Source organism: Drosophila subobscura, chromosome J (assembly GCF_008121235.1).
Source record: "Drosophila subobscura isolate 14011-0131.10 chromosome J, UCBerk_Dsub_1.0, whole genome shotgun sequence".
Classification (NCBI taxonomy): Eukaryota; Metazoa; Arthropoda; class Insecta; order Diptera; family Drosophilidae; genus Drosophila; species Drosophila subobscura.
Genome location: NC_048532.1, coordinates 19,897,736 through 19,925,570, shown reverse-complemented (window position 1 = coordinate 19,925,570; position 27,835 = coordinate 19,897,736). Strand labels below are relative to the sequence as shown.

The 27,835-nt window shown below is 48.7% G+C and overlaps 3 protein-coding genes across 9 annotated transcripts; 2 read left to right on the top strand and 1 right to left on the bottom strand.

Annotated features, from left to right (window-relative positions):
- Positions 1-986: 986 nt before the first annotated feature.
- Positions 987-27,491, bottom strand: LOC117895795 (rab GTPase-activating protein 1-like). Of its 4 annotated transcripts, none has more exons than XM_034803711.1 (11): positions 27,480-27,491; positions 26,806-27,162; positions 26,151-26,426; positions 25,912-26,095; positions 25,641-25,828; positions 24,409-25,574; positions 24,164-24,352; positions 23,388-24,107; positions 22,872-23,327; positions 22,306-22,464; positions 987-1,564 (listed from the first exon to the last, which is right to left on the bottom strand). In XM_034803711.1, the coding sequence occupies exons 2-11, from the start codon at positions 27,107-27,109 to the stop codon at positions 1,445-1,447; spliced, it is 3,762 nt and encodes a 1,253-aa protein (XP_034659602.1). In that variant the 5' UTR covers positions 27,110-27,162; positions 27,480-27,491; the 3' UTR covers positions 987-1,444. The 4 variants fall into 4 exon arrangements, with proteins under 4 accessions (XP_034659602.1, XP_034659601.1, XP_034659603.1 ...); XM_034803712.1 differs by lacking the exons at positions 987-1,564; positions 27,480-27,491 and adding exons at positions 1,685-1,713; positions 21,460-21,461 and having other exon boundaries at positions 22,301-22,464; positions 26,806-27,231; XM_034803710.1 differs by lacking the exon at positions 27,480-27,491 and having other exon boundaries at positions 26,806-27,231.
- LOC117895805 (isocitrate dehydrogenase [NADP] cytoplasmic) lies at positions 14,294-18,155 on the top strand. Of its 3 annotated transcripts, XM_034803726.1 has the most exons (3): positions 16,170-16,364; positions 16,478-16,543; positions 16,658-18,155. In XM_034803726.1, the coding sequence occupies exons 1-3, from the start codon at positions 16,269-16,271 to the stop codon at positions 17,906-17,908; spliced, it is 1,413 nt and encodes a 470-aa protein (XP_034659617.1). In that variant the 5' UTR covers positions 16,170-16,268; the 3' UTR covers positions 17,909-18,155. The 3 variants fall into 3 exon arrangements, with proteins under 3 accessions (XP_034659619.1, XP_034659617.1, XP_034659618.1); XM_034803728.1 differs by lacking the exons at positions 16,170-16,364; positions 16,478-16,543 and adding an exon at positions 14,294-14,395; XM_034803727.1 differs by lacking the exon at positions 16,478-16,543 and having other exon boundaries at positions 16,172-16,364.
- Positions 18,284-21,961, top strand: LOC117895798. 2 transcript variants are annotated; one of them, XM_034803715.1, is made up of 6 exons: positions 18,284-18,561; positions 18,617-18,947; positions 19,008-19,412; positions 19,680-20,048; positions 20,107-20,808; positions 20,887-21,961. In XM_034803715.1, exons 1-6 carry the CDS (start codon positions 18,358-18,360, stop codon positions 21,807-21,809), a joined length of 2,934 nt encoding a protein of 977 aa, XP_034659606.1. In that variant the 5' UTR covers positions 18,284-18,357; the 3' UTR covers positions 21,810-21,961. The 2 variants fall into 2 exon arrangements, with proteins under 2 accessions (XP_034659606.1, XP_034659607.1); XM_034803716.1 differs by having other exon boundaries at positions 20,873-21,252.
- Positions 27,492-27,835: the final 344 nt, after the last annotated feature.

The window sequence follows — 27,835 nt, the reverse complement described above, 5'->3', positions numbered from 1 at the left end:
TGCAAAGTGTTGCGATGGCTAACCGCAAAAAAACTGAAAGGAGGAGGTGAAGTAGGAGGAGAAGTAGATAGGAGCCCCGCTCTGGCAGCATTTTTTTGTTCGCTGCTGTCGCTGTCGTCTCGTCTCGGTCGGTCTATCGGTCGCTGGGTCGTCATCAATGCGAATGCACACACAGAGAGCCGAGCCCGGGCTGGGGGATCGGGGATCGGGAGTTGGGGCCGTGTGGCCGTGGCAAGAACGCCAAAGAGAACAGAACCAACTTAGACACAAGGCAACACAAAAAAAAGCAGCGCGATTTTTGCACCGTTATGCACCCAATATGGCGGCAGCACCACAAGTGAGACAGATAGCAGGAGGAAGAGAGACAGCGTGCGAGCAGAAGAGGGAGACACACATGTGGCTGTGGCTGCGGCTGCGACTGTGGCATGGACCAGGCCTGTGCTTGGTCTCTGTGCATCTGCATCTCCATCTCCAAACTGGCCACAAGACTGGGGACAGGAGTGGAGTGCGCTGCACTGTCTTCACTTGACTGCCTCTCCTGGCACTGCCACTGCCACGGCCACTGCCATCTCCTCCTCCTCCTCCTCCTCCTCCTCCTCCTCCTGCTGCTGGTGTGTTTGTCTATCTGGTTGTTTGCTGTTTGTTTTTCTTACGTTTTACGCTTTTCGTACAAAAAGAGCTTCGAGTGTGTGTGCATTGAATGCGCAAGAAAACAGAAATTACACAGTCGCCCAATGGCCGCGCCTTAGTCCAATTCCCGATGCCCGATTCCTGCCCGATTCGGTTCCCCTTCCAGGTGCTTCGGTACCAAAAACAGCACACTGGAAAGCTAGAGGTCTGGACATTCCACAGCCAAGTGTTAAGCAGGATCAATGACTGTGTGCCACACACTCGACAGAAATTTGCTAATCATCTTTATTGATGATTATTATTATTATTTCCTCCTGTTTTTTCTTGTATTTTATTTTTGAGTATTTTTTAGCTACCGTTTTGTGTGGTGTTTCTTTTTGATTTGCACTCGCGCCGCGACACTTGTATCTTATTTGTTTCAGATTTGTATTGAAATTTTCCAAATGTTTTGCTTGGCTTTTGCTGTTTTGGGTGGTTTTTGTTGGTGGGGCCAAATAGTGCAAAGTGCAGCCACACTACACGAGAGTCGTCTGGATCGGATCGGATCTGATCAGTCGGATCGGATCGGATCGGGTCTCTGAGCTTGGGAACGTCCGCACGGGTACGATGGTCAGCACGAACTGAAGAGGAGCCCGGCCAACGACGGACTTAAAGAACTAAGACAAGCAGCAGCCAAACCGCAGTCGCCGTCGCCACCAGCAGCACGCCGACGTCGGTGGCTTAAAAGCTCTCTTTTGCTGAGACTAAAGTCAAAGTCAAGGCGAATGGGAAGGCAAAATGGGAAGGCAGGCAGGCAACGGCTTGCGCGCTCAGCTTAAAACGAAGCTCTGCCAGACACGACAAGTGCCGACGATGACTCTTCGCTTCGTCGCAGAGTGAGTGTGTGCGTGTGGTTGTTGTTGCTGCCCGCTGGCTGCTGCTGCTGCTGCTGCTCTTACCCAAGGTGTTACGGTAAAAGGTATGGCAATCTCGAACGTTGAGAGCTGTGCTGAGAGCGGTTCTCTCCGTTTGCCTCACCCTATGTGCAGACACCTTGCTCTTACTGTTGTTGTTGCTGTTGTTTCTACTGCTGCTGCTGCTGCTCTCCCTCTTGTTGCTGTTGCTATGGTGGTGGCCTTTGTCGCTTCTTTTACTTCTTCTTCCTTCCTCTTCCTCTTCCTCATCGTCTTCTGCTTACAGTATGTAAATGTGACCGCTGCTGCGTCGTGGTCATGGCATCCAGCATTCGCCCCCGCCCCCCCCCCGCCTCTGACGCTGCCGACGACGGTGCTTTATTTGTTTCTTTAATTATGAGTGTCAGGTCCGAAGGGGTGTGGGTGTGGGAGGTGAGAGTGCTGTTGCTGTTGCTGGTGCGAACGCACAGATTAAGAGAGATAAAGAGCGAAACGTTTGTACACCTACACACTGCGAGACATTCGGTTCGTTCTCACCAAATGCAGTTCTCGGCGACGAAATTAACCGTTTTATTTGTGTAACGTTGGAGAGGACAGAACTCATGTTGCAATCCATCCGCATGAGGCAACGCTTTATGGATCCTAAGGAGATCATCCGATTATGGGTGAGTGGGAGGGGTATTCCAACGCACTCCATTTGGCAGAGCCGAAAACAAACGATTACAAATGCCTCTTCCCTAATTGAATAATGCCCAGTGCCCATCGCATCGACTGGGGCCCGGACCTGCCTCCATTTCCTTGAGCAGTGTGTGCCTCTGCCCCTTAAGTCGTTGAAGCTCTTTAAAGTTTAAAATTATAATTTAATGGTTTTAAATTGGTCGCTTGGGGTGTAATTTTCGCATTTGAGTTCATTTTGTATAAACAGTTTGGTTTGCTGTCAGATTTCTCAGACTCCCCAACAGTGGGCTGCGGGGTGGATCCTAAAGTTTCACTCAGGGAACAATAAAGAAAGGAAGAAATCATCTACAGGGTTCCACCTAAGTTTCAATAGTTAGAGCTGAAAACAGAATGCTGTAAATGTCACTAAATCCATTTCCGCAGCTTCTGTCCCTTTGCAAACTCTTTGAAAAACCCTCGCACACACTTCTGAAAAAAGACAGAGCCATATAACCCCCATCCATCGGGGTGTAGACCTCGCAGATTGTGCCAAGTGGTCACTCAAAGCCTCATTTTGATCGTTTTTGATTTCACATTCAATTTTTGTTGCTGTTCTCCCCTTCTTTTGTAGCTCTCTCTCTCTCTCTCGTTCTTAATTCGAGCAAAAAGAAAACAAAATAAACAACAACATCATACAAAAAATTGCTTCGATTTTGGTGAATTTTCTGGAAGACAGAAACTTAATTTGAAGATTTATTTCAAGCACCGGAAGGAGCTCCCCAACCAAAAAAAGAGTTGATTGTCCCGAATCGAAATTGTACATAAATCTATACAGATGGATGAGATGTATGGGAACATGGCCATAATTGACGCTGATTGTTGACGGTTGCTTCATTTGATTTATTCGCGTTTTGGTGTCTGCCGTTGGGGGCAATGGAACCCTAAGCCCAGAAGAAGAATCAATCAAGAACAAGGAAGTCGTTGAGGCTGGGAACTCTTTGAGTGTGCTGAGCCACTCGTATAAAGTGTGCTAGAAACTGTACTTGAGAGCAAAAGTTATTGGAGGGGACAAGTCCCCAAGCGAAAGCCACAACCAAAGCTGCCACAGCATAAGAAAAAGGATCAAATATCATGGGGAGACTGCTCTAACTTTTAGCATCTGGTGTGCCATATACCAATGGAAACTTTTTTTCCTGTTAAAAACCATGAAATTGTTGTTAATGCTGCAACAAATGGCAGCAGCAACACCAACGGCAGTCGCATCCACAGACCATCATCGCATTAGGAACAATGAAAAGCAAAAGTAAATCGAAATCGTAGCCAAGACGAAGCTAGTGCAATGGAGAAATGTTCCTCATCATCATCTCCCACACCCCCCTCCATTAACATGGAGATCATGATCGTCGCTGAGTGTTGAACAATTGAAAAAATGCTTTTGCTTTGCTCCCGGGGCAACACGTGCCAGGTCTCTTGTCTCTTGTCTCGCCCCGTCTCGTCCCGTCTTGTCTTTCTCTCTCTCTGCCATCGATCTGCGGCAACAATCTCGAATCTCGAGTGCGCCGGTGTACCTGTCGCTACTGGCGGCTGCCCCTGCCACGGCCACACAGTCACAGAGCTTCAGCTTCAGCCTCAGCTATAACTCTTGCCGTTAGCTCATATCATCATTGGGGGGCCGCCGCATACGGTCAGCCCTGCCCTACAAACACATATGCAGGTCCCCCGAAAACAGTTGCCCGTTTCGAGCTGGGCTGGAGATCTTAAACTTTCATTTATACAATTGTCTTCAAACTGTGCAGCGCTTGCCGCTTGCCGCTTGCCTCCAACCCACTCTTTGTTGCTGCTCCGAAATGAAAGTCGGAACAAAATGGATTTGCTTTTTGGAATTTCTGTTCAAAATACAACCAACAACAAAAAGAAGCATTTTCTGCTGCTGTTGCTGCTGCTGCTGCTGCTGTTTGTTCATTTGTTCATTTTGGGCCACTGGCGGTGGCGGCAGCATTTGGTTTATTGCAGTTTTCATATGCTGCTGCCGCCTGCCACAGTTTCGCGGCAGCCATGTGCCAAAGGAAAGGCCAGGCCACGCCACGCCACGGCACGGGCACTTAGCCACTTTACCACTTGGCCGAAGAGCCTTACCTTTAGCCAACTTTTGTCCAATATCTCGTTAAATCTAAATGAAGTTTTTTTCTCTCTTTCGCTTATTTTTATTTTTCGGGGATCTCTGATCAACTTTCGCCGCAGAATTTTTGCACAGCCCAACAAGAGAGATGGTTCTGTGCCCATCTTCAGCTCACAATCTCAATCCCCATCCAGCCTCAACCCCATCCCTATTCCTGGCTGGGTCATTGAACGAAGGTTTTTTGGGCTGCGCAAAAAAAAGCGAAAAACCCAAAACTGGTTATTATAATTTTTTGTGTGTGTTTTTTTTCGGTTTTCGCAGAATCGCACGCAGCAGCAGCTGCCCAAGCCCAGGCCCAGGCCCAGGCCCAAGCCCCCATTAGGTTGGCCCCATTCTCTGGTGGCCAGGAACTGGGCTTGGCTCTGGTCCACCGGCAGCAGCACCCCTCCCCCGACTAGTCCCCTACACTGTAAGAAATGCCCAAGAAGCTGCCAGCACAAGGCACTGGCTGTGAGTTGTTTGCTGAGTTTTCTTCAGGTGTAACATGTTTGGGTATTTGGCTTCGTGACAAATATGAATATTTTTAGAGTAGCGAGTGGGTTAGAGGGGGAGGTGCAGTCGGCAGTCACGGGCTGAAGACCCATCCGCATCCAGCTCCAGCTTCAGCTTCAGCTTCATCCCAACCCAGCCCATCCCCACATCCACATCAGAGCACCGCGAACGCGGAAGTATTTAACGTGTTTGTTTGTCCATGCCAATTCCAAGCCTCGACTACAGCAGCAGCAGCTCCAGCAGCAGCTCTCGATTGTGGTCTCTTCGTAGTCTTTGGCCAGCTTTTCCTTGGGTTCTTTCATTTGGGTCTCGAGTTTGGGTTTGGTGAAAAGTGTTTTGTATGCAAATCATTGAAATTACATATTATGGCCAGTCGTCGTCGTCGTCGTTTTCCACTCGTAAGTAGCAGTTGGCCTCAAACCAATCCACAGACATGCACCATGCACCATGCAACCAACAATGTTGCAGCAGCAACAGCAGCAGCAGCAGCGCTGAAAGTCCAAGCAGAAGCCGTTCTGCCACAGCCACAAAAGGTGCACTGAAATGTTGGCAGAACTGTGAAGACTTCATATGGCCAGTGGACCAAATGGAGAGCGGCTCAGGCACAAAAGCAATTGGTTGTGCAATGGCCAAGACAGATCATAAATTCATTACTGCACCAACATTTTGGGGGTTGAGTGGGAGTGGCAGCTAAGGGCCAAGAAGTGCGTGAGAGATTGCCCTAAAGGATCAGTCAGAGTGTGGCAAGTAGCGGAGTTCAGAGACAAATGAGGAGTGTTAAGATCAAAGGTCTCTTTGGAGCGACTTCCCTCCGTCCATAATCCACCGAAAAACTCGTCACATTTGGTGAAAATAAAATCAATGGTTATCCTTAGAAAGTGCCCACCGCATGGCCATTAGGAAATGCCAATCAACTGGAGCGGCATTCCTAGTCTGTCTCTCTTTCTTCCTCTCTCTCTTGCATGCACGCACAGCACAGCCGCGGGGCGTATGCGCAATTTTCCAGAAAATAGTCGGGTGTACGCCGCAAGGGGGGGGTGTCTGGTGGTTAAGTTGACTTTAATTAAAATGACAGACCATTAGAAAACTCTTTTGCCCAGATGAACATTTTTATGACTTGATTTGGAGCAATTGGAAATTGGAAATTGCAATTGGGCAAACGTGCGGTTAGCATGGGGCTGGGGCACAGTTGCATTTCCATTTCCATTTCCATTTTCTTTCTTGAAAACTGATCATTACAAATGCACAGAGCGAAGAAAAGTCAGTGAAAACTTTTCCCAACTGCTGTTGCTGGGGCTGCCGTGGCTGTTGCGGTTTTTGTGGTGCTGCTGCCGCTCAGAATTGTTCCACCTGACGCTTTCTACGTTAGATTGAATAATGCCACAGATTCATTAGTGCCCCGCCTGCTGCATAGATCGTCTGCCCCTCTCTCTCTCTCTCTCTCTCGGCCTGGGGTCATGCATTAATTGATTTGTTTCGTAACCGAAATTAGGTAATGCCAGACCAAAGAAGAAGAGAAGAAAACATTTAAACGCTTAAATCTTCTTCGACGCTGGTACTTCCGACAGGTGCAGGGGGCAGGGGCCAGGGGCGGAGGGGCATATGGCATACGTGAAAGTTCATAAACGAAAGCAAAACGTAAACTAAACATTTGGTTCGTATCGCTGCTCATTGTCATTAAACAAAATGAAGCAGAACCGCCGCGTTCGAGCCATGAAAGGCTTTGAGCGCGTCCAAAAAGGGTGGAGAAAAGCGAGGAGAAGCAGCAGCAGCCAGAGTACAAGCAGCAGCAGCAGCAGCAGGAGGGGTGCCACACGCACACACCACGTGAGGCAGCAGCAGCAGCGGTTCACTAGCGCAATGATCATTAAATGCCAAAAAAGTAAAAAATCACCAAGAAGGCAAAGCCGGGCTGTGAGTAGACGAAGATTTTGATACTCTTAAAGTTAGACTTTTGTCAGCCAAAGGTTTTGATACTCTAAGAAATCGATGGTTTGCTTTTGTTGGTATTAGATTTGGTCTTTTGGTTTCAAGTTTATTTGCTTAATCATTAAGAAATCCATGAGGCTTTAGAGTCTTTACTTTGGTTGGAATTTCATTAGAAATTTAAATGTTTTACCCACAAAACTTATTCTTAGAACTTTTTTTTGACATTAAAATATTATGATATAGCAATATAATATATGCAAATATATCTGCTTACGTATTTGTATTATTATTAGTTCGAATTTGAGTTATTTTCCTTCTTCATTTACAAAAATCTTCCTCAATTCATGGCACCCGCCCTCAGCAGAAAGGGCATAACGAAAACACACTCACTCTGCTGTATGATGCGAGTGGATGAATGAATGAATGAGTGAGTGAATGAATGAATGCCAGGTCTAAAGTCAAATTATAGGCAAAAGCAAAACTAAAACTTTAATGTTTCGAATGCTACGTTTCATTTTGTTTCGTTTCGTTTCGTTTTTTCTCGTTTTTCATTTCTCCCTATGGGGATGTACATAAATACTGCGTGTGTGTGCGTATGTGTATCTATGAGTTGTGTATATTAAAAGTGAAAACATGTAAAGAGTCATTCATTGGCAGCAGCAGTAACAGCAACAGCAGCGAAAACCCTTTAAAGCCAAATTGGCATACAAATTGCGTATACGTAATTTTAATTGATCATTTAAGCGATTCAGTTTCTTGATGCACGCTTTATGTAAGCATTTCTTTCTTTCTTTCCATTTCTGTCGAAGCTCTGATCTCACATTATGCTAATTTTGTTGTCGCATTTAGAAGGATTTGCTGATGAGGGTAAAAGTTTGACAGTCACACATCACTCACGCAGCTGTCTGGTCGATGGAGAGTGTCAAAATCCAGCTGAGTGGATTACCCAATCGTTTTCTATGACTCGAATGCAAAACAGTAGCTTTCTGTGCGGATTTATGGGCATTTTTAAATGAATAAAGGCGCTCTAATAATCCGTTTAGCTTTTGTAATATTAATTTCCTTCCCATTGATCTTTAAAACCTTGGAAATATTCGCGCAGAATCTTTTGTGCTGGCAACTTGAAGTGGAGCAAGTATCTTTGATCTTAATTTCTCCCCTAAGAGCTTCACTTCCTTTTCATTGAGAGCTCTCCATTCAGGCGCACTTGAAGCCAAGAAGCCAGCCAGTGAAAGTGCCCAAAGACACATTCAATTTCGAATAAATTTCGCTATCAATTAATAAAACTTGAATTCGCCATCACGTGAATGCATGAATGAGTCGAGTCAAGCGAATAAACGGGCAACAAATGAATGGCCAAGATCCGAGAGCTCTTTCCTGTCTGCTCTACTGGGGAAAGATTAATTGCTGCAGCGCTGAGGGGGCATCATTAGCACATCATTACTGTCCCACCGCCGAAAAACTGTAATGATTACTTTGGATATTTTGAATGGGGGAATTCGAATGAAGTTTTGCAAGTGGAAAAAAACAGAGACTCGCGAAAGCGAAGGTTTGTTCCCGGCTTTCAAAACGTAGCCAGGGGCAGAGGCAGAGCCAGAGCCTGGCAGCAGACCAGATCCCATGTACCCATCCCAGCCAACATCCCCAAGCAAATCTCATGCTGCGTAAGCGTTTTAGCGCCCAAACGATGAAAGTGCTCAGTGCTTGAGACTGTCTCTGAGTCTTCTGTGGATGCTTCTTAGTGGCATTTCACCGTGTCGCGGCATGATGCTCAAAATGTGAATAATAATGGAAACGAAAAGCGTGTAAAACATTTGCGCAAAATCACAAAAATCAATTGGAAATTTTACTTTCGACGACAAAACAAAAAAGTTTCAAGATCCAACAGACGAAACGGAGACTGAGACTGAGTCTGACTCTCAGATGGAAGGCGGAAGACGGCGATGAGTCTTTGCAATGTCGAACTATTTGCACTGTCCTATGGGTATGGGCATGGGCATGGCTGATGGAGCATCAGCGAACTGTAATTAAATTTCTTTTCATTTTGATTTTCACCCTTGCCGACTCACAAGTCATTCCGGCGACCCATGAAGGGTTTAACCAAAGAAAAGACTTCAGCAGCAGCAGCAATGAATTTGGCATTTGGCCAAAGAGATTTGCCAAGGGATTTGGCAACCAGAAGCTCAGAAACTTATCATGGAATAGATGGGGAAATGGGGAAATAATTATCCAAATCTTTTGGCTAAAAATAGCTGCAATGCGGGAACGAGTTCCAAGAACGCGGAGCCACGTTCCCTGCTGCCTGCCACTGCCACTGCTGTCTAATGTTCATTGTCCTGCCTGGGGCTGCAGTGCAGGATTCCCATTCCAGCTCTAAGTATTCGCTGTTGCTTTCAACATTTCCGCTGCTGCAACTTCAATTACTTTCGAGTTGCTGCTGCTGCTGCAAATTTGCATATAAGCAGAGGGAACACATGAATTAATATTTGGCTATTGGCCATATTTAGCTGACACAACAATAGACCGACCGCACAGCGACCATGTCTCTGTCTATGTCTGGGCAGGCAGCGCCGGCCTTTAGCCATGTGAAAGCCCGGCATGTGGAGCGGCATTAGTGATTTCTCACATGCGGTACGAGTCTCCAGTTGGACTCGAAATGGGATACAGATGCAGATGCAGATGAAGATGGAGATGGAGCTGCGCTGTGCTGTGCTCTGGTGCGTAGGCACTGGGCTTGGATCTGCTCTGCTCCGGTCTGGTCTGGATACATTGACCCAGTGGACAATTGGTATGCAATATGCAGCACTTGTCAGCCTTTGGCTTTCGTTTTTGTGTTGCATTTTTGTAGCTTGAAAGCCATTTGCCAGCTTTGGCAAGGTTTCCTTTCCTCTAGGTTCGAACATTGTCAACATTGAGCGCCTTTCACCACACCGGATCGCCCGCCTGCTCGCTGAACAAAGCGTTGGCTCCACGACCCGGCCAGGGCAGTCAAATTAAAAACCAATCAAAGTAGTCGCTGGAGTGGTGATGGCCCATATCGGTGGGAGAAGAGCACACAAAATCTGGCTATTTGTGGACCGACTTAGCATACATTTGCATAAGCAGTAAAGTCCGAGACATAGCTGTAAACACAATCAAACGAGCGCTTGATAAATAACTCCCCAAAAATCAAGCAGAGCGCAGGCCCAAAAGATCGAAGAGAGTGATAGGGCGACGAGGGCACGAGGTTGGGTCAGGGTTTTCGATTTTCATGCATTCTAAAAGACATTTGCATTGGAGATGGACGTGAAGCAAAGGCAAGAAATGAAATATATGCCATGGCAGATCGGCAATGCGATTAAGATATCAAACTCGACTTCAGCGCCGAAAGAATGCCGTTCCAGAAAGATGAGAGGCGGTCAGCAAAAGAGTGCCACAGATGGAGGAAGGTCTAGAGATGGTCAGTTGGAAAGACACGAAGTGAGTGGAGCAAAGAACGAAGCGAGAACTTCAAGAGAGTGTTTGGGTCGAAGGTTACTCATGCACTAATTGGCAACTAATTGAATGGGGAAACCAAACCAAAGCAGATGCAGATAGAGGTGGTGTCGGTAATCCTTTCTTTCTCCCTATCTAATCTCTCAGCAGATCAACTGCTATCTAGTACTGCTGCTGCTACCGCACGTTGCCATCTCTAGCCCAACTCCATTGAAATGGAAACTGACCAACTGACTGACTGACTGAGTGACTGACAGGCACACCTTGTCTTTAGAAATGGCGCACAAAAGAAACACATGTCTGCTGCTGGCTGCTGGCTGCTGGATGCTGCGATGTGTAGCTGCTGTCCAGCATTGGAGTTTGTTCGTTCAACGAAATTGACTTTCTCCATTCAATATAATTAATAGTAATATTTTCGATGCTTTTGCTGCACACACGCCTTCAGAATGGTAACCATCTCGGGCAGAGTTTAGCTGCTACTTTGGTTACTGCCACCAAATGGAATGTACAACAGATAGTAATGTCGACAGGAAGTAATTTGTTATTGCCGAGAGGCATTAGCTCTGCAATGAATCGAACACTTGAGTTGCACGTGCACCGCATTGCCCATGGACTGCTGCTGCCTCTCTCCTTCACAAATTTGCACCGCACCATGGGGCGTATGTGTAACAAGTGAAAAGTCAAACATTCCAGCCAGAGCCACTCTCTATGCACTGGCAGTGGGAGTGGCTGTGCCAATGGCAGTGGGAGTGGGTTGTGTGCGCCACAAAATGCTGAAATTTATGACTCTGCTCCGCTCCATTGGCTTCTACATCCACGACGAGATCATCATCTTCCATTTGAGATCTTCCACATCTTTGACATATTGTTTTTTATGCAAATGATTGTCTTCTCACTTTCAAAATGAGTCCGAAAGCATATTTAGCTGATATTTTAGGATGACTTCTGTGGCTTTTACTTTTGCTTTTGCCTTTCGTTCACATTTCGCCCGGTTTGGCCCGGTCTGGCTGAAATTAAAAGTAGTTTAGTTTGCTTGTCAGACGCGCTTCGCTTCTGTTTTTTTTCGTTTCGTTTACATAACGGCAAAAACGACACAAAATTAGTTTAAATAAAGCCAAAGAGGCAACTATCAAATATGGCAAACCAGGCACGCACTCGGCACTTGCAGAGCCCCAACTCCAAGCCAATGTGTGAGCCATGTGTGAGCCATGAATGATGTGCATTGGCAAGTCCGAGTGAACATTTCACGTTCATTGACATGGCTAATGGCTCATGGCTCATGGCTCATGGGCTAATGGCATATAGGGCTGAAACAGTTTCATACATGGCCACGTCTGCGTGGCGTTGAAATTAAAGTTTCGCCGGCACGCGTTTGTTTTACCAGAAAAATTGGTTGCTCGCATTGCTAGGTACTTGATGTCTCTTGTTTTATGTTATTTAATGCATTGGCATGCACAAATTAAGACTCGTTACAATTGGGGGGGTTGGTTATATAATCCCCTAACAATTATCTAATTACGCGCCAGAAAGAAAGAAAGTGGCACATGACGAACCTCCCCCCGCCCGACCAATTAGACAAGTTTTTCCAGCCAGTTTTCTGTTGTCAAATTAGGGGCCTGTTCGCTCAGGAGATCTCTTTCGTGTTAATGTCGCCGCCGCCGCCATTGATCTTCCAGCGGGGCGGGGAGAGTGGTGGGGGAAATGGTAATGCTTAACGGAAACTTCTCCGGCCAGAGCAGGGCCCATTTGATAGGCAAATAAATATTCAATAGACTTAGTCACGGGCGGTCGGCTGAACAGCGAGAGAACAGAAATTTGTGTGTGGGTTACACACATACGCCCGAGTATTAAAATATTGCCACCAGGCAGGCACACTTTCGCACATAAAAAGTGGACACACGACTACGAATCGCAAATGTTTTTATATGCATATTAAAATCTGGCGAAAAACAAGAGCTCCAGCTCGAGAGCGCAACTTACATTTCACTTTTGGGGCAGAGAATAGGAATGTGCCTTTAACGTTTCACGGTTCCACCGGGGCCATAAAATGTGGGCCCACTCTTCGGCCCGCAGCAGGCGTTGCAACAAGCATTGGCTAGGTCATAAAAAACCCCCTTGCTCTAATTGCTTGCTGGCAAATTCAAATTTGAATTTCAAATATCGGCGCCAACACAACTGCAGCCGCGCAAATGCTGACTGTTGCGCTACGCAGCTTGAAAGCTTTTCGCGAAATTAGAGGCGGAAGAACTTTGATTTTACTGTGTGCGATATATCGATGTGCTTTTGCCAAACAGAAACATTTTTCAGCACTGTTTAGCGCTCCCAAGCCACTGTCATCGAATTTTAAAATGCTTGTTTCAAACAGGGTGACCATTTACGTAATATTATAATTGTATAAAAAAGGTCAGTATTCAGATGCGCTAAATTTGCTTGCGACAGAAATTGCCATATATTTTGCTCTGCGTCCAGTTTTACCAAAGTGGCCAAAGAGCTTATAAAAGCCTATTAATGGTTAACATTTCATATAAAATTCTCCAAATTAACATGATACTTAACATAACATTAACAGTAAGCATGCGTGTTTTTACGAATTATTTAACAGTTTTCGGTTTCTGCTATCTCCCCCTCCTCCCCCTCTTCTAAAAAGCCGCGCTGCCTCTCTATCTCACAGCAGCACCGCGTGGCATTGTGATCTACACATGAATACAGACATATCATACATACATATGTACATACATATGTACACCACCATGCACTCTTATCACTGCTCGACGCTCTGCGCTCTTATCACAGCTCTCGATACTTGACGAGCAGAAACGAAGTCTCGCTCTGACTCTTCGACTCTACCTATACACTATTATCAACTCTCTGCCCTACACATATTTATGCAAGCAGCTGCACTCACACTGCGCTCGTTTCCCACGACCCACCTGCTTACGCTCTCATTCTTATCAATGCGATGGGGAGAGATTGCACGAGCATAAACGAGGGCCGAACTGTAAGCTGCTTTGACTCTTTGGTCTTTTCGGTCCCCCCTCCGCTATCAGTAAGCATCTTCCGGTCGCGAAGCGTGCGCGCGTGCGCTTGTGCGGAAGCGGGTGCGGGTGCGGGCCGAATTGATCTGATCGTAAAAGCTGTGACGTCATTATTTTTTTGTGTGCAAATATCTGTTAAGTGCATGTGCAATCAATGTGTGTGTGATGTTTAATTATTTTGGGTGTTTTTTTTTTCTGTTTTTTTTTGTTTTTTTTTTTTTCTGTTTCTGCCAAGAAAATAATTGGGTAATTCATGACGACTTGAAGTGTGTGTTGTGTGAGTGTAAGTGTATGTGATTTGTGTAAAGTTACAACATATAAAGCAGCGAGCAGGCGGCGAAAGATCATAAAAGTGCACTCTCTTTTGCTTTGTGTGAAGGTAAATTATTTTGGGTGTTTTTTTTTTTTGCTGTGATTTTTTTTTTTTTTTTTATTTTGTTCCTGCTAACCAATAAATTGATTAATTCATTTTTAAGGTGTGTGTTGTGTGTGTGTAAGTGTATGTGATTTGTGTAAAGAAACCTTATAAAAAAAATTCGCATTTAATCCAACAAAGTAATACAACAAAAGCTGTAGCATTAAAACAAAAACAACGCAATTAAAGAAAAAAAGCAAATAATATTAAACGCAACAAAATTATGGGAACCGGTGAGTCTTTCTGTTTTAATTTATTTATTATATTTTTTTCGAAATCTATTTATATATTTTCTGTGATAATCATTATATTTTGATGACATACATTATATTTTCCATTTTTCCATATTTGTTGCACAATTTCCCAACGCTCACATCGCATTTAAACAGGTTTGAATTTAAATTTAAAATAATTGCGCCACTAAACCTGCAGCCACACAAAAGCTGGCAGTTTCGCTAGCTTGAAAGCTTTTCACAAAGTCAGAGGTGGTAGAACATCGATGTTGCCTTATGCGATGTATCGATATGCTTTTCCAATCAGAAACTTGTTTTTGCTCTCCCAACCAAGTGTGATCGACTTATAAAATGCTTGTCTCCAATTTTCTTGTCTTCATTCGCCGTGGTCAAAAATTCAAACAAGTCGTGTTCTCTATTCTCCCGTCAGTACCGTTCGAATTTAAATATTACGAAAGGTAAGCCGCTCATCCATTTATTATATAAAATGTGTGGCACCATATTTGTACACTAATTTTCGTGACGCATTGATTCGCCGCCCATCTTCATTATCTGACTGGCTGACTTGCAATTTATATCTAATTGAAAAATAAAACACATCATCCTGAATCGGTTAATGCAAATTTGCGACACAGATATGTTAATTTGTGAGCTGTTTAAGCGAATACTTTGCGCCTGTTTAAGTTTATGCAAAGCGTAACCTCTGCCCTGTCCTCCGGTCTACCCCCCAATTACCTATTTTCGTTTTGTTGCTGAACTTTCCCCAACAGACAAGCCCATACATATGCATACAGAAAGCGACACACATGCAAACTCGCTCGTATATATGTACATATGCAGCGGCATTTTATATGCAATTTATCGTCTCTCGCGCAGCCAGCCGGTTTGGGGCCAGACAGATAGAGAAAGAAAGAGGGAGAGAGATAGAGGCCGACCGGCTGGATGGATGCTTTTGCCTTTGCTTTGCTTTACTTTGCGTTGCTTTTCTAACCAGACAGACACGTACCCCATTCGAGAGCCCATCCCACCTGTATCTCTACTCGCCTTCAGGTGCAAAGTTTAATCTCGTATTTACATAGTTTGACACCTGCGAGACCTTCTCCTATACAAAAAACATATCTATAGATTGTTCGAGAACATCTGAAGGAGGGCTCGTATCGCAATAGTTGCCTTCTCATTGCCTTAATACTCGTTTTAGTGTTTATTTACCCCAATGTCAAATCTTATCGTGAACGTGCCAGTATCTACTGATATATTCGTACAATGTTCGAACTGCAAAGTCTGTTTGTGTGTCACAAAAACGGTAGTCGAGTGAAAATTCAAATGGTGAAAGCATAACAGCATATTGGGCAGACAGGCACTGCCTTTCACCCATTTGTGGGCGTGTCCGGAGTGGCGTGATACCAGATCGCGCCAGCCTGGCATGTTTATTTGTTTCATCAAGATGTTATCCGATCGCTTGGGCAGCCATTCAGCCATGAATGAAAAACTCAAGTCGGCAACAAAAGCTCCCGAAAAGAATCACGCAATTATGACTAGTTATACAATTGGGCGACAAGATAAGGAACGCAGACCGCAGACAGACGCAGATAATCACCGAAGAACAGGCCTCCCGAATCAAAGCAACGTTGGCGGCATCATTTCAAAATAACACATCACCAAGAGGTCACTATCGTTATCGATAGCCAAGACTTAAACTTTAAGGGCGTGTTGTGCGCCACGCGCCTCCAAAAATGTGTATTTGTATTATCAGCTTGGCCATGAACTTAATACAAATACAAATCAAAAGCCTCGCCTTATGGAAAAGTTTTCGCTGCTGATAAAACTAACAAATAGTGGTGAGAGAGCGCAGGTGAGACAGAGAGAGTCCCACCCACAATTGACAGCCGGCGATAACGATAACACTGCCACGCACTCCTGCATTTATTTTGTTTTGTGTGTTGTTTTACAAGTCGAATTGTTAATTAAAACGACTGTTTGCGGCACATCCACGAGCTTAGAAGTGTGAGAGAGCAGCTAATCAGAGTCAGGAGCATTGAGTGTTATCTGCAGGGCAATCCAATGTACTCTGATTACGTCGATTGCGCAACAGTTGAACAGCGTACAATCACTCCGGTTGCAGTGGGAGCAGGCAGAACGAGCGACTAAACTAACGGAAAGCACATACAGTTATCAGTTACGGTTACATCGTCGTAGTCGCAGCGACCGTTTTTTCCGGAGAGATTTATTTTCCAGTGTTCCCCTTCATAGCGATTAGTGCCAGTTTGTTTTGGTGACAAAATATTGTCTCGTTCCCAGTCGAAATTCATTCATAAATTACCGAATAGTAAAATGTTTGCCATCCGCCGCACTGCCACACTGATGACTGCCCGCCGGCCGCAGTTGATTCGCGCCGTCTTCCAAGCAAACTTCGCCAGCAGCGCCGTGGTAGGTTCGCACACTGCTTCGCACATTCCATCCGGATCAAAGTTCACTTTGCCTCGCTGTCAGTCGAGCGAGACATCCATTCGATTCGTAATCATTATCCCCTGCGTGTATAGCAAGCAAATCCAGAAAAGATTCACATGGAGAAGGCCATCAGAGAGAACTGTGCAAAAGTTAGCGAGGTGCGCACCACACACACTCATCTCATCGCATCCACTTTGAATAGCTAATTCGTTCCTGTCCTGTCTCCATTGTTCCATAATTCAAGAGCTTCTCTCGTTTGTTGTTCCGCACAGATGGCTCAAAAGATTCGTGCTGGACCCGTTGTGGATGTGCTGGGAGATGAGATGACCCGCATCATCTGGGAGTCGATCAAGGACAAGCTGATCCTGCCCTTCCTCGACATCGAGCTGCACACATTCGATCTGGGCATTGAGTACCGCGACCAGACCGAGGACAAGGTCACCATCGACTGTGCCGAGGCCATCAAGAAGTACAATGTGGGCATCAAGTGCGCCACCATCACGCCCGACGAGAAGCGCGTGGAGGAGTTCAACCTGAAGAAGATGTGGAAGTCCCCCAACGGCACCATCCGCAACATTCTCGGCGGCACCGTCTTCCGCGAGGCCATCATCTGCAAGAATGTGCCCCGCCTGGTCACCGGCTGGCAGAAGCCCATCGTCATCGGTCGCCACGCGCACGCCGATCAGTACAAGGCTGTCGACTATGTGGTTCCCGGACCCGGCAAGCTCACGCTCACCTGGAAGGGCAACGACGGCCAGGTCATCGATGAGGTTATCAACGACTTTAAGGGTCCTGGCGTCGCCCTCGGCATGTTCAACACTGACGATTCCATTGTGGACTTTGCCCACGCCTCGTTCAAGTTTGCGCTGGACCGCAAGCTGCCGCTGTACATGAGCACCAAGAACACCATCCTGAAGAAGTACGACGGTCGCTTCAAGGACATCTTCGAGGATCTGTACAACAAGCAGTACAAGAAGCAGTACGAGGCCGCCGGCATCTGGTACGAGCATCGCCTCATCGACGACATGGTCGCCTATGCCATGAAGTCCGAGGGTGGCTTCGTGTGGGCCTGCAAGAACTACGACGGTGATGTGCAGTCCGATTCCGTTGCCCAGGGCTACGGCTCTCTGGGTCTGATGACCTCCGTGCTGCTCTGTCCCGATGGCAAGACTGTCGAGGCTGAGGCTGCTCACGGCACGGTGACCCGTCACTTCCGCTTCTACCAGCAGGGCAAGGAGACCTCCACCAACCCCATTGCCTCGATCTTCGCCTGGACCCGTGGCCTGCTGCACCGCGCCAAGCTGGACGACAACGCGCCACTGAAGCAGTTCGCCGAGACCCTGGAGCAGGTGTGCATCGACACCATTGAGGGCGGTGCCATGACCAAGGATCTGGCCATTTGCATCAAGGGCAGCATCAGCGCTGTCGAGCGCAAGGACTACCAGGAGACCTTTGAGTTCATGGACACACTGGCCAAGAATCTGGAGGCAGCACTCGCCAAGAACGCCGCCGCTGCCAAGTGACTAGCCGACCCAGAGCCGATGGCCTCGCACCTCTAAAAAAACCACTCAGCGTCGCCTCGTTGCCCCTACTCTAAACACTTATCTACTTTACATATACACAAATGTGCATGTCTTAGGCTTACTTTGCTGTGTCCTCGATGCACATTTCAATGTTCATTGTCTCTGCGAGACCTCATCCGCATTCAATATTCCCCCTTAACGTCTAACGAAAAAAAGGAAATTTCAAATAAATGTATTTTTATACCGATACAAGGGGCGCCCCCCGAGAGAGGTCTTTAACCCGGCCGCTAGACCCACCCACGTAGGGCAGAGCATGGCACGTTATGTGTTGGTCCACTTGTTAGGCTTCACCCAAACCTTATTGGATTTGGCAGCACACTGGGCCAGCACAGTCTTGCGTCGGCACTTGGCCAGTCATCATTGATACGGACGAGGAGCAGCAGCGCGCGATGGTGGCACAAACTGTCGCCTATGGCTACTTGCTGGCCTATGTGCTGACACTGATCTGCTACCCCGGCGACGCCTATCCAGCCAGCGCCAGCTACCGCGATTTGGATATTTGCAATCACTGGGATGGCAGGCGGCACTTCCTGGAGCTGGGCAGCCCGGCGGGGGAGCTGCATGCCCGCAATGTGACCAACACGGCGTATAGAGTGAGTGCAACAGCAGCAGCAAAGATCCACTGAGATCAACATCCACCATTCGTAGAGCTCTCCGCTGGGTTTCAAGAGCGATGCCGTGGCCGGGGATGTGTGGTACCAGTGCAACCTGGAGCTGGTCACCTGCGCCGAGTGCGTCATCCGTGTGACCTTTACCCACGCGAACTTCTCGAAGAGCTGCGGCAACACGGGCGGCAAGTCCAGCATGTGTCCCTGCGAGCACATACAGTTCTCGGAGCCGCCCTACGACTCCACCATCTCCGGACAGGAGTTCTGTGGCGATGGGAAGGTATTTCGCAGCAAGACACGAACGTTGCAGCTGAAGTTCTTCTACAGAGCCACCAATGCCCATGTCTTCTCATTGCAATACTTTTCCGAGCGTAAGTGGAGGATGGGAAGCCCTTATCCTGGGAGTTGATGCAATCTTTGACTGTCCCTAGGCAACGTGAGGATTGTGAGTGGTTCGCCCAGGCAGTCGATCGTGGGCAATGGGAATTCCAAGTACCAGCCGCAGGTCATATCCACACCGTACTTTCCCATGCCGTATCCCAGGGATTATGGCATCGAGCATATACTCACCTGCGAGGCGGACAACTGTCAGGTGCGGCTGGACTTTACCGACTTTCAGCTGGGTCTCTCCTCCACCCTGGAGATCTTTGACTCCAATGGCCAGATGCTGGACTCGTACACGGGCGAGCACTTTCGTCCGCCCATCACCGTCAGCAGTGGCAAGTCCCTGCTGCTGCAGTTTCGTGGCAATGCGGCCACAGGCGTGGGTTTCCGTGCCGAAGTGAGCTTCGTTTCATCCAAGCAGATCAAAGAGGAGCGCCTAGTGCCCTACACAGGTGAGTGTGGGATAATTGGTGGATTAGTTGTGCACTTGAAGGTCTGCAGGCAATTGTCATATTGATTTTCGGTCACACGGAATGGGGTTGGGTTTTTGTGTTCTATTTGTGGGGGGACGAATATCAATGTCAATGCGAAGCGTTTAAGTGGAAACTAGGTGAGACTCTCGCTCGTTGGGTAACACAATCGATTGTGGGTCTTTGTGTTGGGTGCTTCTTCCTCCTCTAAGAACTGTTACCTAAATAGTTTTATAACACAATCCACAGATTGTGGTGGCATGGTCACGGGACCCGGTGGCGCCATCACCATGATGAACATGATTGAGAATGCCACAGATGTGCGGCTATTCGATTGCATTTGGATCATCAGGCCGGGCAACAACTACATGATGATGAAGACCCACATCTCGCTGCGCGTGGACGACTTCTATGGCATGGCAGCGCGCTCAGAGCTCACCGTACGCCAGGGCACCACCTCCGACGGTGTGGAGATTGAGACTGTCATGTGGCCCAACAATGGACTGAGCAAGGAGAATCACATTGCACCCATACTCACCGGGTACTACATACGCCTGCGTGGAGTATTCGGGATGCCCTCCAAGCTGGCGATTGTCTACAGCGTTTTCAACTATTTGAGTGAGTGCCGCAAGAGATTCTTTCACATCTGCCAGCTTCAATGTTTAATGTGTCCTAGATTGCTATATTGGCTCTGAATTTCTGTGCGGGAACAACCATTGCATCTCCATACGTCTGCACTGCGATGGGTTCGATCATTGCGGCGATGGCAGCGATGAGCCGGACACCTGCGAGGAGGATTGGGCCCATCTGCATCACGATCGTCGCTGGTACTCCCACAAGCCCAACTATTACTTCCCCAAGATGGACCAATATCCGGATCTGAAGACAGCCACAGGCATCTTCATCATCAGCACTTTGGGCATCTTTGGCGTACTCTCGGGTTGGATGGTGATTCTGTATCGGATGGGTGTGAGGGCGCGGCACCAGCGGGAGCTGCAGAGCCACTTGCAGACCATCAGCGAACTGCTGGATCGCCAGGATGAGGACCGTACGCCGGATGAGCCACCCAGCTATGAGGCTCCACCCGACTACGAGGAGGTGATCAAGATTGGGATGCAGCAAGAGCTGCGGGAGCCACGGCGCCAGCGGCGTGCCCGTCGCCAGCCGAAGGATCGAAGCTGCACTCGCGCGCCCAGCAACTGCACCGTGCAGTCCATGCTGCCGTTGCAGCGCAGCTGCAGCCTGCACAGGGATCCGGAACAGCCTAGCACCTCGGCAGCAGCCATGACCCATGCCGTGGCCGCCACGGACACCACGCAGGATGCAGTCCAGAGCCAGCAAATGGCACAGAGAATGCTTCTGGCCACGGCCATTTGTGGTAGGTGACACCCAGACGATCCCCAGATGATTCCCTCCCATTGCGGTGGCTAATTTACCCACAGAATCCAAATTGCAGGCACTGCAGGCACGTCTGGCCCGGCAGCAGCAGCGAACCAATCAACCACGCGTCAATCCGTGGGGGTTTCAACGAGCCCGCCACCGCTATCCGCTGGGCGTGAACTACCCACAGCCGGTGGGTGCGGAGCGGAGGCGCAGCCAACGACGCCCAACAGTGCGGCGGACGATGGCACCGACTGCGCTTTCCGAGATGGAGATGACTCTCTCAACATATCACTCACTCTAGGCCTGCCCTCCACCACGCTAGGCAGTCCACTAACCTCCGCCCAGCAGCAGAATCTCAATCCGCAGCAGGAACAGTCCCAGGCCCAGAGCAACTGCACGGAGCACACGTATCTGAAGCGCTCCTGGCTGCTGGTGCATCAGCCGCCGCATGGTCCCAGCTATCGAGTGCAACGACTGCGGCACACCTTCTCCTCACCGGAGGCGTTCACGCCGGCCCACGAGCTGCATCTGCCGTATCCGGACTTTCTCAGTTACGGCACCAATATGCCGCACGAGCGGAGCAGCAGCAACTTTGGCTCCGAGCTCTCCCGCGATCCCTCCAGCTACAGCATTGGCAAGCGGGCACGCCTTGGTGCCGTGGGAGATCAAAGCGAATCACAGACAGTGACACCCCAAGTGGATTGCTCCAATGAAACGCTGCAGTCACCCATGACGGAGGAAACGATGCCCCACATGCAGAGCGAGAGCGAGAGTGAGGCAGAGCAGCAGGTGTCCTGCTTTGGAACTGTGTCCCAGCGCCCCAAACGTCGACGTGGACATGTGAGAAGTCGCTCCTTTAGCAATACGCGTGGTGCCGGCAGACGTCGGCTCATACAGCGCAGCTCCTCGGCCGATCTGCTGATGAATTATGCCTCCATGGCGGTGTCCACACCACAGAAGCGAGGGGAAGGCTTGCAGCGTTTGTTTTTCATATGAAAAGAGGTTGGAAATGGGAGTGGGTTAGGGAAATGAAACGTTAGTATTATGTGAGATCTGGGTGGGTTCTACTGGAGTGGGGAAGTCTCTATATTATATATATATCCATATCCACTTGTGGAATAAAGCAACACCCACAGTTAGTTAGCATTTTAGTTGATATTTTATTCATTTTATATATTAGCGTTAGACGTGTAGCTTCAGCCAGTGCTTGTCAAACTGAGAGTTTGATATTCTCTGGGCACAGTTGTGGGTTTGGGTGTGGGCGGGGTGCCTTAAAGGTGCAAAACAATCATCAAAATCGTAGTAGAAACTAACAAAAATTCACACTTTCTATGCATTGTATATGTGGAGTACTATTTATGGTATGTATGTACTATATATTATGTACTATATAGACGTAGTATATGATAAATAATACCAAAGCGTGCAGTCAATGCTGTGGGAAGTGCCTGCTAGCCAGGTTGCACGTTCCACGTTCCGATTTCTACTGCTGCAGCTGCTGCTTGAGATTCTCGGCCAGCGATTTGCCCGTCTCCAGCGGCGCCACAATATTCCTCAGGCTGTCGATGCTGTTGCGCAGCTTGGTGGCCTGAAATTTGCTGGGCAACTTGGGCGAGCCACCCACGGAGGCAAATGCAAAGGTTTTGTACTCCTGAACGCAGCAAGAATAAGAGTTATTCGATTAAATATACATACAATATATTGGGAGGGTTTTATTTGCAGCAGCAAAAATATCAATACTATTAATAAGAACAAAACAAAAGGTTTATAAACTGAAACAGCAGGCAGGTAGATGGGGGGTCAATGCTTCGATATAGTCAACAGATGGATTACCATAAGGCTAGGCTACAAAATAAGATTCTTCAAGGGGTATGCGTGTGGTGTGCGTGTCATGGGGTGTGTGCCATAAATTAAACATGAAATAATTCCTCTGAGAGATAAATACCCAGTGGAAAAACCAAAACTTAAATATACAAAATTATACACTTGAAAACTGGTGGACGCTCCAGCGTTAGTCCTGTCATGGATGGAGAGATGGAGGGTGCATCCCTAGGTTACCTGATTGCCGCTGGGCGAACTGGCCTCGCTGAGTGTGGTCGGTGGCTGGCCCATGTACGACTGGAATGTGGGCGTGGGTCCGCCGCTGCCATTGTCCCGATTGCCGCTCCGTGTGGTCACCTTCTCCTGCAGCGTATTGAAGGTCTTGGAGAGCCACGGCTGCCAGCTATTCCGATTGGTCTGCAGCTCGCTGAGTGTGTTGTTGAGCTGATGGTTTAGATCTTGGTTCTTGCACTCGGCCTCCACCTGCGCCAGCTTGGCCTGTGCCAGCTCCAGCTCCAGTTCGCGTATGCGCTGCGAGGCGGCATTCAGTGGATCCAATGGCCCCAGGGGCGCCTCATTTGCATTGCGCATGGCATCCGTTTGCCGGTTGGAGCGACCTTCGCCAGACCGTGAATTATCGTTGCCAAATTCATTGACCTGCCGCAGGCAATGCTGGCACTGGCAAACCGTTTTCTGCAACGAAAGGGAAACCATTAATCAGGTCTGATATCAGTCAGATGTCTGGAGACTCACCATCACCTGGCTCAACGTCTCGCTGAGCGTGTTCATGTCCTGCTCCTGTCGCTGAATGATCTGCTTGTATTCCTGTATGATGCCGGTGTGCTTCTTCTCCTTATCGACAGCCCGCTCATTGGCCACGGCCAGCTGTTGTGTCACCGATTCGATTTCCGCCTGCAGCTTGCGTCGCTCCTCGCCGAATCGATTCTCATAGATCTGCGCCTCCTTCTCGAGGCGCTCCTTGTGCTGCTTCTTCAGCAAGAACTCCTCCTCGTACTGCTTCAGTTTCTTGATCTTCCGCTCGCACGCCTGCTTCATCACCTTACGCGCCTGGCTGGAGCTGCGGCACTTCTTGGGCAGCGTTACCCTGAAGTACTTCAGAATGCCCTCGAAATCGAGCTGCCGCAGATCGGACTCACAGATTGACAGCAGTGTCACAGCCACCTGGAAGAGCACAGGCAATCCGTCCAGTAGGAATACGTCCAGCACGTGGAACACAAAGCAGAGCGGAAAGCGGGCCGTGTACAGAGTGAGGAACCATTGGGAGGCGTACATGTGCGTCTCAATGCCGCAGGCCGTGAAATGTTCATGCAGCTTGGGCAGCTGATCCTTGATGAGCCGCTCCAGTTGATACAGACGCAGATACAGCACCTCAAAGCCTGCCTTGTAGAGATCGCGCAGCCCGTAGTCATACATGAGGGCCACCAAGACACAGAAGGCATCCTCCTCGGGCATCTGGCGGAGACAGTTATTATTGATTGCCATTCCAGAAATTCTCAGAAACTACTCACATGTAGCAGCAGGCTGGCAGCTATGAAGCTGAGGCCCTGGCAATAGCCAACCTCGCTGTCGTGCACCGCATACGCCTTGGACACCTTGAAGAGCGCATCCTGGCCGGAGCCGCCCGTCTCCTTGAAGCATTTGTGCGCCGGAAAAGTGCGATGGATGTCCCGCTGGATGACTGTCTCGCATTTGGTTTCCTGAAAGAGAATTTCCATTGGAATTTATAGCGATAAAAAGCTAGAGAGCAACTCACTTTGGTGATGAGAATCTTGTACATGTCGTTCATCTCCACTTTGCCCTCGACGCTGGCCAGCTTCTGCCAGATCTTCTCACGCAATGCCTCTGGCACACCGAGACGCACGAGCGGTGCCAGATTCTTGGGCCTCTTCTCGCTGTCCCACTCGCGCAGTATGGGATCCCATTCATCGAGCGTATCCTGCGAGCAGTCCTTGGATACCTCGCCAGTGCCACTGAGGAGCGGCTCGTCGCCATCACTGCTGTAGTCTGTGGGGCAATCATCCTCAATGGAGGCAATGGACGTGCTGCGCACAATGCGCGAAAGATTATTCATGCCCATCTTCAGCAGGGACGAGGAGGCTGCTTGTGGGCCCGGATGATCCGTGATCTCCTCGGAGGGATCTATGCTGTTCACCTTCCAATTGAGCTCATCGGTGCGCTTGAGGTGCAAGTAGAAGCGCAGCGTCATTGGGCGCTTGGACATGAAGTGATCCATGATGCGCATCTCGCTGGCCGACTGTATGGTCACTGGGGTTTCAATCACGAACCGAACGGGCTCCTGGATGCCACGCATCACAATGTCCACGGCCACGGTGAGATTGGTTTTGGACGTCTCTAGATTCAACTGCTCGAAGGCCTTCTCCTGTGCCTTCCATTCGGCTCGTATGGCATACGGCAGGCAAGCATTTAGCGCCAGATTATTCTCGGACTCTGCCGCTGCTGCTCCTACTCCTCCTCCGCCAGCTGATGCTGCTGCTGCGCCTGCTCCACCGCCTCCTCCAGTTGCTGTTGCTCCCGGTGCTGTCACATAGCCCATGTTGAGCAGATCAATCAGATGCATATCCTTCTGGACAACCAGTTTTCCCGGGGCCACAAGCACACCAAAACAGCGCTCAATGTACAGCGGCTGGAGCACATTCGAAGGCGTTTGCTTCACGGTAATGCAAACTTCCTTGTCCGTATTTGCGCGCAGCTTGAAGCAGCCCCGATCCCGGGGTACGGCAGCATACGAATTCTTGGCCACCTTCTCGCGTATCTCCAGGGAAACGATGAACTCGTAGCCAGCCGTGTTGAGTGGATTTCCGCTCACATCCGATGTCACTGAGTTGGCCATGTCCACGGCCGATGTGAGGCTGCAGCTCATGCTGGGCGGATACGTTTGGAATGCTTTCTGGAAGCAGGCTAAACAAAGAAATGCAAAACAGCGAATGAGATCATGCTAGGACCCGCAAGATGCTGCTGACTCACCGCTCACTTGGTTAACCGCCTCGGGTATATGGCACCGAAACACATGGCACTGGAACAGAGCATCTCCGTGCAGCCAAGTGAAGGCAAAGCAACCATTCTCCGCCGTATCCACGGGACCGCGATAGTATAAAATAATGCTGGATATCTCGTAGGTCGCTATAATCGTATTGCTCTCCGCGTCATGAAGCCTGCAAAGGGGATGCTTACATAAGTTGCCTGCATGAATCACACAACAACCATCGGGGGGAGGGATAGCGAATTCTCTACTCACACGACCAGACCATCAGAGCAGATGGGAATGCTGACAGTAATCTTGAGTCCCACAGACTTTGAGCCACTGTTCAGCTCGTTCATAATGCGATAGACATCTGTCTCCGATTTGGGTGCATTGATGTTTGCGGCACCCAGGTAGGTGACGCCCGAGAAAATGGTACAGCCCTGATCGATCTCTGAAACTGAAACAATGGATTATTATTCCGCAGGCTAAGGCATTGTTTACTGTCTACCCACCCTCCTCGTCGGTTGTGTCGCCTTTCTCTGGCTTCATGGCATCCTGCTTCTCCTCCACACAGGCAGGACTCGCATCAATGCAGTCATAGAACACTGAATGGCCCACGCGATTGTGCGCATCCGAGTGGGAGGCATCGTCCACAGCCTCCTCGCTCTTGGGCGTAAATATGTTGCAGGGAAAACGCATCTCGGCGTCTGTTCCTGTGCCAGTTAATGGCAGTGTCAGAGACTTTTGCTGTTGATTCGTTACACGCTGTGTCGCCTTATCGCCGGCAGCTGCAAAATTCACAAATTCAAAATGTTAATTGACAATTACGAGGAAAGTGCGCAACTCGAATAATAATAATTGAACTGAATTTATTGAAAGTTCTGTCTGCTGTCTGCCGCACGGGTGGGGGTTTACTCAACGTTTGTTTGTTATTTGTTGCCATGACACCGACTGCCATAGGGGGAGACCGCAGCTTTGCTAGATAAGATTGCAGCTGGATGGCTTTACTTACTATCGACGACTCGCTTACATTTCCAATTATTTGGAGCGCGCTCAGCTGGCGAGTGTACACAGCTGGCGGAGCGCACAGTGTCTGGCAGACGACTGAGCGCCCCCCAAATTGTAGGTACGTGGAATTTCTTTGCTTTCAGTTCTTGCTGTACTCACCTACACCACGCTCCAGCTCCAGGTCCCGCAGGGCGTCCGTCATCTCGTGCTGAATGTCGCTCAAGTTGCGATTGTGTGCCATGTCCAGCGTCGGGGATCGATCACCGCCTCCCTCGGGCGAGGACAGCGCCAAAGCACTCAGCGAAGTGGGCGGCTTGCTGGCGCCTATTGCCTTCGGCTCCTGGGCCACGGCTCGCTTTGACTGATCCGTGGGACTGGCGACATTGCTGTCGGTGACTATTTCGTACTCCCCGCTGGTCGTTATCGAGGACTCCGATGACTTTGTGCTCAGATTATCATCCATTGTGGTCGCTCAAGGTTGCCTTAGGGCCGAGAGGGTTTTCTTCGCTTTCCTTTCTCCCTCCCTCGCTGGGTGTTTGTGTGTGTGCGTGTGTGTGTGGAGTCTTCGTTTCGCTTTTTTTTGCAGTTCTGCAGCTCAACTTATGAAATGCGCATTTTCGAGCAGGTACACAAATCAATTTCTATTTCTGCATCAAGGGCAACATTCCAATCGCTTTCGTTCGGTATCAATTAGGTTTGTTTTATTTTCAGCGGAGTAACGTCCAATCCATTGTGTCGCTTGTGCCACCGCGTAAATCGATGACGAATCGGGACGGTTTGGGGGCGTTGATTGCGTTGCATATATATGCGCATGTATGTGCCACAAGACCTACTTCTCTGTGTGTTCGTGGGGTGGCGCCTGGCGGGGTCAACAGTTTGCTACCGTCGCGCCGATGTGATCGGATCGGCACCCTTTGCAAATAGATTTTTCGTTAGCCGACACCAGACTCCTCTACACTCCACTACACGGACGACTTTCGGTAGTTTCACCTGTGCGAATGACACTGCAGCTTCAGTAAATTCCTCACACCCTCTAGTACTAGTTTTTTGCGTGGATTTTAATGATTTTTCTGCAATTTTTCCCAACTGTTTTGTTTACATATTTCCCAGCTAGTGCTGAATAACTTGCACATAATCAGAGCTGCATGCCGATACGCGTCAGCTGTTGCGCGTTTCACAGTACTGTTCG

Coding starts and splice junctions, on each gene's coding strand:
- LOC117895805 (XM_034803726.1), top strand. CDS start 16,269: ATGTTTGCCATCCGCCGCACTGCCACACTGATGACTGCCCGCCGGCCG. Junction 16,365..16,477: donor ACTTCGCCAGCAGCGCCGTG/GTAGGTTCGCAC, acceptor CTGCGTGTATAG/CAAGCAAATCCAGAAAAGAT. Junction 16,544..16,657: donor ACTGTGCAAAAGTTAGCGAG/GTGCGCACCACA, acceptor TGTTCCGCACAG/ATGGCTCAAAAGATTCGTGC.
- LOC117895798 (XM_034803715.1), top strand. CDS start 18,358: ATGGTGGCACAAACTGTCGCCTATGGCTACTTGCTGGCCTATGTGCTG. Junction 18,948..19,007: donor ATTGCAATACTTTTCCGAGC/GTAAGTGGAGGA, acceptor GACTGTCCCTAG/GCAACGTGAGGATTGTGAGT. Junction 20,049..20,106: donor CAGCGTTTTCAACTATTTGA/GTGAGTGCCGCA, acceptor AATGTGTCCTAG/ATTGCTATATTGGCTCTGAA.
- LOC117895795 (XM_034803711.1), bottom strand. CDS start 27,109: ATGGATGATAATCTGAGCACAAAGTCATCGGAGTCCTCGATAACGACC. Junction 26,096..26,150: donor CGACACAACCGACGAGGAGG/GTGGGTAGACAG, acceptor CCATTGTTTCAG/TTTCAGAGATCGATCAGGGC. Junction 24,353..24,408: donor ACAAGATTCTCATCACCAAA/GTGAGTTGCTCT, acceptor ATTCTCTTTCAG/GAAACCAAATGCGAGACAGT.